General features: G+C 49.6%; 1 protein-coding gene and 1 long non-coding RNA gene across 2 annotated transcripts; one reads left to right on the forward strand and one right to left on the reverse strand.

The window, feature by feature from the left end:
- Window positions 1-215: 215 nt before the first annotated feature.
- Window positions 216-2479, forward strand: FOXD1 (forkhead box D1). The gene has a single exon (XM_059878853.1). It carries the CDS (start codon window positions 319-321, stop codon window positions 1750-1752), a length of 1434 nt encoding a protein of 477 aa, XP_059734836.1. The 5' UTR covers window positions 216-318; the 3' UTR covers window positions 1753-2479.
- Window positions 2480-8126: 5647 nt separating this feature from the next.
- On the reverse strand, window positions 8127-11856 carry LOC132343202 (uncharacterized). The gene is made up of 2 exons (XR_009491910.1): window positions 11504-11856; window positions 8127-11260 (listed from the first exon to the last, which is right to left on the reverse strand). It is a non-coding gene; the product is annotated as an uncharacterized lncRNA (long non-coding RNA).
- Between the last annotated feature and the right edge of the window lie 1228 nt (window positions 11857-13084).

A 13084-nucleotide genomic window follows, 5' to 3' on the forward strand; every position in this document is an offset into this window, starting at 1 on the left:
GGAGAGAGGAAGGTCAAGTCCCCCGCCCAGGCGGGGTGCGCGCCTAGCCAAACCAGCGCGGAGATCGCGGGACCACCGCGGCGGCGCAGGAGTTACAAAGTCGCAGCGCGAGCCTCTGCCGCTGCCGCGCAGCACCAGCGCCGCAGCTCCAGCAGCCGCGGAGCACCGTCTCCCCCCCCCCCCCCCCGCCTCCCCCTCCCCGCCCAGCGTGGCGCCCCCGGGCCAGGCCCGCCACCCGGGACCTGGGTTGGGGTGCGGCGGGAACCCGGAGCCCGGCGCCCCTATGGGCCGCCTCGCCGCCGCCGCCGCGCCACAGCTATGACCCTGAGCACGGAGATGTCCGATGCCTCCGGCCTCGCCGAGGAGACAGACATCGACGTGGTGGGGGAGGGCGAGGACGAAGACGACGAGGAAGAGGAGGACGACGACGAGGGCGGCGGCGGCGGACACCGCCTGGCTCTCCCCGCGCGGCGGCGGCGGCGGCGGCGCTCGTACGCTGGGGAAGACGATCTGGAGGACCTGGAGGAGGAGGACGACGACGATGACATCCTGCTGGCTCCGCGGACTGGGGGCTCCCCGGCGCCCCCGGGTCCAGCCCCGGGGGCGGGGGCCGGGGCCGGTGGCGGCAGCGGCGCGGGCGCGGGCGGCGGCGGCGTGGGCGCGGGCGGCGGCGCCAAGAACCCGCTGGTGAAGCCGCCCTACTCGTACATCGCGCTCATCACCATGGCCATCCTGCAGAGCCCCAAGAAGCGGCTGACGCTGAGCGAGATCTGCGAGTTCATCAGCGGCCGCTTTCCGTACTACAGGGAGAAGTTCCCCGCCTGGCAGAACAGCATCCGCCACAACCTCTCGCTCAACGACTGTTTCGTCAAGATCCCCCGCGAGCCCGGCAACCCCGGCAAAGGCAATTACTGGACACTCGACCCCGAGTCCGCCGACATGTTCGACAACGGCAGCTTCCTGCGCCGGAGGAAGCGCTTCAAGCGGCAGCCGCTGCTCCCGCCCAACGCCGCCGCCGCCGAGTCGCTGCTGCTGCGCGGCGCGGGGGGCGCGGGGGGGGCAGGGGACCCTGCCGCAGCCGCCGCGCTCTTCCAGCCCGCGCCCCCGCCGCCCCCGCACGCCTACGGCTACGGCCCCTACGGCTGCGGCTACGGCCTGCAGCTGCCGCCCTACGCGCCGCCCTCGGCCCTCTTCGCCGCCGCGGCGGCTGCTGCCGCCGCCTTCCACCCGCACTCGCCGCCGCCGCCGCCCCCGCCGCCGCCCCCGCCGCCGCCGCCGCCGCCGCCGCCGCCGCCCCACGGCGCGGCCGCCGAGCTGGCCCGGACCGCCTTCGGCTACCGGCCGCACCCGCTCGGCGCCGCCCTGCCCGGCCCCCTGCAGGCCTCGGCGGCCAAGGCGGGCGGCCCGGGCGCCTCGGCGCTGGCGCGCTCGCCCTTCTCCATCGAGAGCATCATCGGGGGCAGCCTGGGCCCGGCCGCCGCCGCCGCCGCCGCGCAGGCCGCCGTGGCCGTGCAGGCCTCGCCCTCCTCATCTCCCGGGACGCCGTCCGCGCTCGGGGCCGGCGGTAGCGACGGCGGCGGCTGTGCGGCTCAGGCGGCCGTGGGCCCGGCCGCCGCTCTCACCCGCTCGCTCGTGGCCGCCGCCGCCGCTGCCGCCTCCTCCGTCTCCTCGTCGGCCGCCCTGGGGACTCTGCACCAAGGGACTGCCCTGTCCAGTGTCGAGAACTTTACTGCTAGGATCTCAAATTGTTAATAACGCTATGTTAGCGCGCTTGAGAAAGAGAAGGTAGGAATCATGGCTCCTATTTTCATCTGGGTGGTTTTGTGTTTTGTTCCCTCCTCCCGGCGCGGCCCCTCCCGACCTCGCGCCCCCATTTCGCCGCTTGGGATTCTCAGACGAGACTGTGTTTGGCAACTTATCGGGCGCGCTCTTCGGCTCTGCAGGTCCCTCTATTTATGCAAAGTCGCCCTATGCAGCAGCCCCCCAAACTGGGGTGGGGAGGAAGAGGGTGCTGGTGGAGATCCGCTCCGTTTAGGCTTCCTTAACTAGGGGCTTCCTTGACTTTGGGAACATTTTTTAAAAATCTAAGCCTTTTTGAGGTCTAGAGAGTCTCAGGTCCAGGCGTTAAAAAACAAAAAACGAAAAACAATAATGTTCAACAGAAGAGTAATGCAAAAATAGTAGAGGTCCCGAAGAATGCCAGAGAAGCAATAGTTTTTATTTGAGGATATTTGTCTGGTGTGCTTTTTCATGAAAAGGAAAAAATGATTAACATGTTTACACACGGAAAAAAGTCAAAATTATCATTTCTTATTTTAACCTGTGTTTTGTATCATAATAGACATGCGGAATTTTTATTTTGTACTTACTGCGTATTCTTTACAAGGAGTATTGTAAATTTTGACTGGCAATTATTGTACTATTCTAATGTAAGATTTTTACACTTTTTCAGAAATAAATACTTAATTTTCAAAGAAAATTCTCCAAAAGAATCGACTTTAGTCATCCCCTTCTTAGTTTATTTTCTTTTCTGTTAAAAAAAGTTTCCTTGTGGGCTAAAGTAGGAACCCATTATCAGAAGAGAAAAGTAATATTTTCAGAGACAACAAGAACATCATGCCATGATTTTTATTTATACTAAGTCAAAACCATTGCAGGGGATCAGAAATTATTTTTAAATGACTACAAATAAAAGTTACTTTGGTATACATTTCCAAATCTTATTTGATTCCATTTTGAAGAGCACTGAGGATTCTTAAAAGCCACAGTTCTCTAAGATAATTTTATAGAACTTTAAATTTTATTTTGGAGCTTCCCACTCCATTTAATTTCCACTCCCTTCTGAGCACAATATCCTATAAATCTAAAAACTCTGCAACATAAGGTTATGTTTTAATGGGAGTAAGTAAAACAAATCTGTGACTTTTGAATTAAAAATTTATTAGAAAAAATTTCATAGAGCTCATCATCAGTTAAATAGCTTTAATCAGACAAGAAAATACATAGATAAAATAAATTGTATCTGAAAGCTCTAGTATTTAAAGCTGTTTTCTTTGACAGAATTCCAGTAGTTGCATAAAGAAGTTTTTATTCTAAAAGTCAGTATTAACTTCAAAATTCTAGTTGGAATGAATAACTTGGAGTATGTAAAGAAAATCTTTAATTTTCAGATACTCTTTAAAGAATGAAAATGCATCAGGTGTTTATTGAACTACTTATGTTTTAAAAATTTAGGTGATCTAGGATATCTTTTTTCAAATTTTATTTTCCTTAACTAGTTATTGCAGGTAGTTTATAGTTCTTGAAAAAGATGAGACTAGTTTTGGCTACTACCAGTAACGTGGGCTTCAGATAAAACGAAGGGATAGTAATTTTCATACTTAATATCAGTGAACTGTTTTTTCAAATATCTGGACAGGTATATATCTGAAGAGCTGGCGATTTAACCTGGCAAATTAACAAAGGCCACATTGTAGGCCACTGTTTTGCAGTGCCATTAATTCTTTGATGCCCTATCCTTCCCTCCCTTTTTGGGGAGGGAAAAAAACTGACCCTCATAGCCTCAAAATTAAGTTCTACGTTTTTTACCCTATGGAATATTTGAAAGAGGGAAAATAAGAGGCTAAAGTAAACAATCACCCCCAAGTTTATCACTGATACCTAGATACAAGTTGAAATTCGTTAGACCAAAGTCTTTTTTTGAAAAGTTACTTTTACCCTAGCCCACCTAAGGAAGAGGAGACATTGGAACCCGGAAGGTCCGGATGTCACTGGCGCCCTGAGTGGACAGGCTTTAGCAGGCGGAGCCCAAACCGCACAAGCACTGCTGGCGGGCCTCAAAGCCTTCTGTAACGCATAGATCTGAATTTTTATCTGAAAGTAATTAGGGAGAGCGCGCGAAAATAAAAATCGTGTATCTCACTATTTGCGTGATGCTTGGGTATCCTGAACCTGGGAGTCCCGGCTAATCCCTTTCTCTATCCAAATTTCCGCATCTTTAAAAAAGTGCAGGGACGCGCTCCGCCTCCCAGGCTGTCAGTGCTTTTAAGAGAATGGCAAGAAAGCCTGGGCGATCCAGCGCTGTCTTCGGTCCGGGACAGGAGCCGGGGTCCCGCTTCCCCCGCAAGTGCGTCGTGAGTCCTGAATCCTGAGAAAAGGTGAAGCCGACCCGCCTGCCTCAGTCTCGAGTTTTTCGTCCTGCGAGTGCAGCTCCTCCACTACCGCCGGGTTTGGGGTTCCCCCGTCGGCTTTGCTGGCTCCGCGGGCCTGGCCGACCTATGGGAAAGCGAAGGCCGCGGAGACAGGCGAGGGGTTGGCCGTGGGCCGCCAGGCGAGGGCCGCGGGGCAAGCGAGGAGTGAACCACGGCAGTGGGCCCGGTGAGCCAGGAGCTCGGGGCGCGCCCCGTCAGGCCGCGGGGGCGAGCAGGTGCTGGAACAAAGGCCGCCCGGCTACCGCGGCCTTTGATGGGCCAGGACGTCTCCTCCCGGGGCTCCTCATTCGCATGCAAATCCAGCTCTGGTCCCCTTTTCTTTGAAGGCAAACAGAAGGATGTTTGTGTGTTTGTAAGGACGAAACCGGCTTGAACAAGCCTTCCTCAATAGGCTGGGTCTCGAAAAATAAACCAGTTGGACAAACATTGGACACCAGCTCTCCTCCTCCCGACTACAAAGTGTGGATTTGCTACAACTCATTAACCCGAGGCTTTTCTCCCCTTCTCCTTGTTTCTCTGCTCATCAAACGCCCCCGTAGAGCCTGGAGACAAATGACCGAAGCGCAGTCGGGAGGGAATTGCAGTTAATAGGGAGAGGGATATATTGGGGCTAATGGTTCAGGCAGCTCCCGGAGAAGGACCACACAAAAAGGAGCCTCTCCATTCAGGACTCTGTTATGCTGCGGAGATTTAATCTGCAGCTAGATTTAGCCAAATGTTATCTATTGCGGGGGTAATGAAGCCCTTATGGATTGAATTGTGCCTTGTATCACACATGGTGTCATGACCTTAGATCATTTCTTGGTCGATTTCTTTTTTTCTCTATTGGGTAATTATTTTATTTCTTTAAAATAAGAAACTAGTGCTTCTGCTCAACAATGTGTTTCCCCTCCATCCCCATCCTGTGAATTTAAGAGGCCCTTCCCTTCCTCTTAGAAAAGAAACTGAGGAGGGGAAGGAAAAAAAAATCACGAAGACTTTCTTCATGTTTTACTAAGGCATCTTGTTTGCACATCTCTCCTTCCCTGCCCCCTACTCAGTGGCCCATTCCTGCCCAAACTTTCTGCTGACAGACTTGGAGTTTGGGATATATTTGTTATCACACTTCTTACAGTGTGGTAAGAATCCATCCGAAGGGGGCTGGAGGTTTCTGCCCTTCACAGGTTTTTTTTTTTTTTTGAATCCACCATTTCTTCCTCTCGCCTGTCCTCTGAGAGAACTGGGGGAGGTGGTTATTCTGATGGAAGGTGATTATTTTGATGGAATACCAGCCCGTGTCATTTATTAAAGGCTGTCTGAGGCCAGCGGTTGTGCCTGTTTTGTTTTTCTCTCTAGCTCTGGTGGTTCTGATTTCCGTGCTTGACCAAGGACCAAGCTTGGAGCAGCTAACGGTGTTATTACAACTGCTGTTGATGGGTAGGGATCTGATGTTACTATCTCAAGCCAGGAATTAAGAACTCTAGTTTTAGTTGAGAAATTCTCCGCTGGCTACACATTTTGCTCACACCTGTTTTTATTACGGACTGAGAAGTCATTTGGGGGCCAGTTAAAGGCCCTATCAGCATCAAACTCCATCCAAGTCAGAAATCTGCCCAGGAAACACCTTGGTTTCTCTGGGTTCCTCCAAGAGGGTCAGGGTGTAACCTTGGGACTAATTGCAATGCCAGGGGTCCCCTTCCCCCTTTCGAACGGAACCAGACGAGGGTAGTTCTGGGGAGCAGAGGACAAGTGAAGCGGGCCGGCATTGTCAGCATCCATTTTTGTCTTTACTGGTTTCCGAGTGTTACAGTTGGGTCACACACACACACACACAGGCGCGCATGCTCATCGCCCATCAGCTGCCACTTGCCTCCCTTTCCCCTATGACTTGGTAATTAGGCATATGCTTTTTGTTGGTAAATGTGTTTGATGTCACAGCCAGTGAAACGTGGAGTGTTTATAGGGCCACGAATGTAAATGTGTAAATATGTTTAGTGTAAAATCTGGCCCTTCGACTTTAGCAATAAATACCCTGCCAACTCAGATACAATTACATTTGACAGAAAGATGGAGAATCTGATCATGACCAGCTGCTCAGGGCTCTTTCGGTCTTATACTTTCCCAACTGAATTCACTTTTCAGATAATTTCTTTGCATGTCACATCTCTCTAATCACATCTTTCCTTTAATGTGAACAGTTTGGGGCTCCTTTCTTTTTACTGTTGGCCCCTCTGTTGTGCAGGAAACTTCCTGGTTCACTCCTGCTTCTATACCAGGAAAATGCTATTCAATAACAAGCAAAAAACACACATAGAAAACAGCTGATTCTTATCATTGAACCCCCATTTTGAGTCCCCAGTCTCTGGGTGTGATAAGGAAGGAAGAGAAGTGAGGATAAAACATGTAAGCTTCATATTTCTAATTTTCCTTGTCCTTAGCGTTAAATCGTAATTTTCAAACTGTTTTGAGCTAGTCTAACTTTTAAGTGAGCACCCCTGTGTAACCAGCTTCAAGTCAAGAAGATGTTACCAGTACCCCAGAACCCCTTTCCTGTCTATTCCACTTACTACCCACAGCACACATTAACTTTTTAAAGGACTTTCACTAATATTTCTCTCAACCACACTGTGAAATAGTGAGGACAATAATTGTTATTGACCGCACTTTACAAATAAAGGTATAAAGGCTCAAATGATATGACTTGCCCAAGGTCACAGCTACTGAGATAGCAGCATTTAAATCCCATTTTATTTCCAATACATCACACTGCCACCGTGTTACCATCATTGTGATCGATTAAACGTCCACCCTGGTAGGGCAATTGCCTTAGAGGTCGCTGTGTAGAAGAGTCATTTATTTCTTATACATTTTTTGTTTTTGTTTTTGCTAGGTTCTCCTCCCTGCCACCTGTACTCAGGGCTTCCCAGAGATACCCAGCCCGTTTTGGATGCATTTGGAATTGAAAGTCAATTATTCAGAAATATCAGCTTCCTCCACCTAGTTATGTATATTTTTTTCCTAGCATCACTTTTTGTTTCTTTGCATCAGCAATCTTCTTTAAAACATCACACATATACACACAACACACACACAGACGACTTATCTTTTTCACTACTGTACTATTTGTCCATTTCCTCAGCTTTTCTTACTGATTTTTAATGCTTGAAATCTACCAAACTGGCAGAACTTTTTTTGCTAAACTGTTCAGTAGGTCTTTTTAACCAGACTTAGGGTCTCATCCTTTTCATGTGGAAATGAGCATGTTAAGAGTCATATCAACTGACTCAACATTTAGTGAGAAAGCAAATCTTTTTTTTTTTCCAGAGAATATGCCCATCCCGCACCCTCTTAGCGATTTTACTGTCTTTGAACAGCTGCGTATCAGGTGTTGAGTGGGTTCTTTTAGCTCCTGCGCAGTGAACACAAGGCCCTGGAGTCTCTTGAGGGGCAATCCTACCTCAAACTCCAAACTTCCTGGCCACTAGTCTCCCTGAAATGCCTTGGAGGTGGTGGGGAGGGGGAAGGGAATTCCAGACCACCTGCTGGAATTACATCTTTCCCTGGATGTGACCAGCTTATCCTTGCCAGTCACCACCAGAAGCTTCAGTGAAGCCCAGCCTCCTCCAGGAGGCTCTGGAGCCACTCCTTGTCCCTTATGAGGCCACCCAGGCTGGAGCCAGTGTGGGGATTTCGTCTCACTGTGAGCTGCAGACTAGGAAGGAAAGTGTTTGTGCTGATTTTTTCAAGAAACGGTGCTTAATGCAAGATAACACTGATTTTCCAGAGAAAAAGTGTCTTTTTTTGTTTTAAGGCACACTATATTTAATGCTTCCATCTTTAAATGGGTAACCAAGGAAATGCCAAGTCTGGATTCACTAGATTAGCCTGAGTGTTTTTTCCTATAGAGATACACACACACATATACACATACATGCATAATCTCTTTAAGCTTTTTATTTTGTATTGGGGTATAGCCGAGTAACAATGTTATGATAGTGTCAGGTGAACAGCAAAAGGACTCAGCCAAACATACACATGCATCCATCAGAGAAAGGGTTTTTGCAAATGCTTTTCTCCCCTTCTAAATTCTAAGTTGTAAAAGACAACAAAACCCCATTTCAGGAAGAAATGCAGTCTATTGAAATCAGAATCTTCGAGAACGTGGAAAATTCTAATTCTGAATTTGAAATTAGGTCTGGAAAGATAATTTTCTAATCTTAAAGTGAGAGTGTCTCTATTTTTCAAGATAGGATGTTTCCCTTTATGTAAGATGCTACCGTTAAGGAGAATCTATCTGGTCCATTAGGTAGAATGCAATTCTATGTAATGCATCCATAGGTCCAGCGAGTCCCTGGAGCACCAGGAAAGGATGGATCTGAGGCCATGGGCCTTGCCCGGGTCTGTCTGTCCCAGAGGGAGACAGAAACAAACTACAGAGTCTCTCTTAATTGCAACTCTGATCAATAACAGACTGGCAAAGAAAGGGGGGGGGGCAGATAATAATTATGGCAGGGAGCAGAAGCTTCTTTGAGCACTAGCTTAGGAATTTCCTTTAATATAACTAAAAGGCTGATATTTTCAGCAATAAAAGATGTGACGCATTTTCTGACAAGTCAATAATGAAGGATTATTATGAATGAACAATAATTTGGTTTTTTATTTCTATTTTTATTTTTTATGCAGAGTTTCATATATATGAAAATGACTGTGACAAGACTGTATTCTGTTAAATGAGGTGGGGGGGGGGATCACAAACCAAAAAAAAACACAAAACTCTCCAGAGGTTGCAACAGAAGACATAAGACTCAGTTAAAAATAAATATTAAATCAGTTTTCTTCACACTCATTTATATTTGCGGGGAGTGTGGTGATGGGTTTTGAGAATCAATATGCCAATTTATATGAAAATATTTTGGAAAACATAAAACCTACACACATGTGTAGACCGATGATTCTTTTGTGGCTTCTGTCCCACATCCATATTCTTCCAGGAAATGAAAAACCTCTAAACTTTGGAGTATACCCAAATCCTTATATTAGTTAAGAGAAACTTTTGGCTTCATGTAAAGCTCATCTTTCTTCAACATTCCCACCCTATCTATGAAATAAATCATTATTTAACCCTTTCTAGAAATAATGAGGAAAAAAGAGGGGACATTGTGTTTTCTCTTACCTCAGTCAGATGTATATTTGGACAGATAACTTTCTCCTCCCTTCTAAAATAAACAAAGCAATGGTGTTTTAAACCCCTCTTCTGGTCTCTTGTTCTATTTCTTTTCTCTAATTATTTACCTACTGATCATCTCTTTAACCTCTAAGCTTTGAAAAGTGGGATTAGTCTGCAGTATTTATTGAGCACCTGCTACACTGCAAATCCCTTTATTCCCAATTTAAATACAGGGAACAAACGCAAGAATTCCCACCACCAAGTTGCCTCTAATAACAGAAACACACTCACGCAGCAAGAGGAACGAGCCATTTCAGCAGCAAACAATGGGGTGGAGGGAAGGCTAGGAAGATCTTTTTTCACTTCTCCACTTAACAAAACCATTAAAAAAAAAAAACAAACCCAAACTCAATTGTCTGTAAACTAAACTTAGGTTGCTTCTTGAAACTATCTTTCTGGTGTGGCAGTTCACTCACAAAGCACCTAAAAGAGATAGGTGCCTATGTGGTATGGAGGCACAAAATTCCTCCACTCAGAGAACTAGGAATTTGAGTTTCTTCTCAAGTTTTTAAGGCTTTCTACCAATCGTTTACCCATCAGTCTTACCCTAGCCACCAGTTCTAATCAGTGAAGAACTGAAAAGGAGGCGGAGGATCTTCATGATCAGGCTCAGCACAAAATGCTCACACTACGGTGAACTGAGACTGTGATCTGCAAGGAATGCGTTTATGTTCACATGCGTTTGTGGAAAGACTCAGATACGGAGGCACAGTGAAAAGCCCTGGGGCACTTTTTTCTTGTTCTTAAACATTGTATTCCAAATCAAAGAAAAACTTTAAAATAAGTTTTTTTAAATTTTAAAGAAAAAATATTTTCTTGTATTCTTTTCTCACTTTTAAATATTTTCCACTTGCAGACACTGTAGACACACTACTATGCAAACTCAGAGAAGTCAGGGTTCGGAAGAGTTTTTCAGTACTCAAGCATTAAGCTCACCTTAAAGTTCTAAACTGAGGGGGCAGGTCACCAAGTTTGGGTCTTGTTTTCCTCTTCAAAAGGAACCAGGGGTACGGAGAACAAAAATAAAATGTTGAGGCGCTGTGTTCTGTTGGTCTATTTAAGGAATTTAATATTTCTTTGCCTTCCTCCCCCTTCCCCCACTCTCCTCCTATCTGCATATTTAGCAGGACTCCAGCAACCATCCCCCACACGTCATTAGAACTGCGTGGGATGGGATCCCTTATTTTGGGGAGTTGGTGGGTGCGAGTTGTTATTGTAACTCTATTCTGTAACTAAAGCTCTGGCATGTAATAAATCTCTCCCCAAAGACTTTTGGATCTTTGATTTGAAAAATCGGATTCCTTTTGTGGAAACAGTTGACAGGAACCTAAAAGGATTAGTTGCATTCCACATAGGATAATTTTTACTGGCAACATTTTGAAACGATTTGGTCCCTTTCAGACCTTAAACAATGTCCAGAAAAATGATCTAACGAGACTTGTATTGTTTTCCTTTGTCTGTGAATCCGTTTGCCGCTTGTGCCAACGTCTCCGTAGGGTTTTGACAGGGTGCTGCTCCCGAGCAGTGCACCAAATTAATTTTTGATCGCCCTTTCTACTTGGTTTACCTCCTTCGGCCAGGGGCGCAGTAGTGTTTTCCCCTTGTCAGCCCCTGAAATGAAGCGGGAGCCGGTGGTCTCTCTCTCGGTGGCGCCGCGTCTGGGAGGAGGCGCAGGGACTCGTCGCGACTCAGCGAGGCCCGCGCGCCCCGGGCGCAACGGCCGGGCCCTCGATCGACAACAGCTCTGGTTCTCGGACTGGGCAGGGGTCGGCGAGGCTGCGCGCACTTCCTAACCCTTCGCCGTCTGACAGTCCTGGGGCTCTCTGTCCAACAGAACGCGATGCTGAAAGCGAGAGGACGAAAAGGGAGATAATTTTGCTTCTCCTTCTTCCCTAAGTACCCCCCTACCCCGAAAAAGAGCCCCAAACACAAACCCAGGAGAGGCCTGCCTCCTCCCAGCAGACGGCCGCTGTGCTGCTGCGCGCGGGCCGCGGGCGACCGCGCTCCCCGCCTCCCCCGGCCCTCTCCACTGTTTATTTTGTTGTCAGCGGACTTATCAAGATGTTAGTTTGCTGGAGGTTCTGACCTGCCCGGGCGCTTTGGCTGCTCAGCCCAGGCTTTCCCCTCTGTTTTTACACCTGCACAAACTCCACCGCACTCCCCTGTCTGATTTATGGCCCAATTAAAGGTTCAGTGTTCTTGAAGCCACCCGCGCTGCTCCGGGCCACGGCGGGCGCAGGAATGCGCGGGACCCGGCCGCTCTGCGCGCGACAACCCGGAGCGCGCGGCCGCCGGGCGGCGCGGGTGAGGGGCCTGCTCGCGGAGCAGAGCAAAGGAACCTCGCACGCACCAAGCGTACGGCCGCACGCAGTTAAGCCTCCTTCTTCAAGCCAAAGTTCTTTCCTTCTTGGGGTTTCGGCTTTATTGAGACGAAGCGCAGCTTGGACAGCCCGCAAGGCCCGGGGCGGGAGGGCGCGGGGAGTGGCCACGTGGCGCGGCGGGTCGCAGAGGCCCCGCACCGACCTTCCGGTCGTGACCCCCGAAGTCCCCGCTGCCCGGCCCGCCGGCCGCCCAGGCCGCGCCTCTGCACCGCTTTCCGGGGGAAGAAGGGGCGGCGGCGGGGCGCAGCGGGCCGGAGAGGCTCCGGGCCGGGGCGCGAGGCCGTGCAGCTCTCGGCCTCGGCCCTTCCTTCCAGCTTCTCTCCGCAAAGGCTGTTCGTCCCGAGGCCCTGAGACTCGCTCTGGGAGAAACCGGAGGTGCCCGCTGTCTGCTCCGGCAGAGCGAGGGAAGCGCGGGGTCAGCGACCGCCCAGCTCGCGGATCCCGCGGGAGCCGAGCCTCTGCAGGGCGGGCTGGCTGGCTCCAGCTCCAGCCTCCTTTTCGGCCTTTTCTTTCTGGAGAGAATAAGCGGCTACCCAGCCGAAATTGGCAGCATTGCGCATCTTCCTAACCCAACTCTTGTCTTCTTCCCATCTATCAATCCACCTTTCTAATTAGACTAATTAGGAGCGCTCCGGAGTGTCGCTAGGCCCAGGGACTGAAACGCTTAGAGGTTGTGAAAAGAGCCCTGAATGGCCACGCTGGGGGCCGGGCGGGGGTCTTCGTGACCCATTCAGCACAGAGTAACAGTGGCAACATTTATCCCTGGCCATTGAAAAGAGGCTCGATTAAAACGTTTGGGCACTAACGCCCACCCTGCATCCCTTCTCTAATTAGAGGAGCCCGGGGCGATTTCGAGAAGGTCGGGATCCCGCAGACACAAGCCCTGAGCGCCACTGCTTTCCGCCCTTTCATCTCAGTCCATTTCCTTCCCAGAGACAGAAGTCCGCCACCTCCCCACCTGCTGCTGGCCTGCCTTTCCCGCGCACCGCTCGCCCCTTACTCTGCCCAGGCTGGGGGCCCAGACAACTGCGGTAGGACGTGCAGCGGGGCAGAGAAGTTGAGGGCAGCCTAGTGGAAAAGCACCCTGTAGCATTTGGCAGGCTCCAGATTTCCCCCCCCCCCATCCAAGGGAATTTTCACACGGCCTCTGTATAGGTTACTCTTTCCCTTACTTTTAAAATATGAATTTTCCAAGTCAAGATTCTGGGAATGGGAGTCTCAGGTGCCCTTTTGATCTACTATATTAGCATAGTGGCACGCTGTTACAGGAGTTCTTCACTCACATA

The sequence above is a fragment of the Bos taurus genome, chromosome 20 (genome assembly GCF_002263795.3).
Source record: "Bos taurus isolate L1 Dominette 01449 registration number 42190680 breed Hereford chromosome 20, ARS-UCD2.0, whole genome shotgun sequence".
Taxonomy (NCBI): Eukaryota; Metazoa; Chordata; class Mammalia; order Artiodactyla; family Bovidae; genus Bos; species Bos taurus.

Coding starts and splice junctions, on each gene's coding strand:
- FOXD1 (XM_059878853.1), top strand. CDS start 319: ATGACCCTGAGCACGGAGATGTCCGATGCCTCCGGCCTCGCCGAGGAG.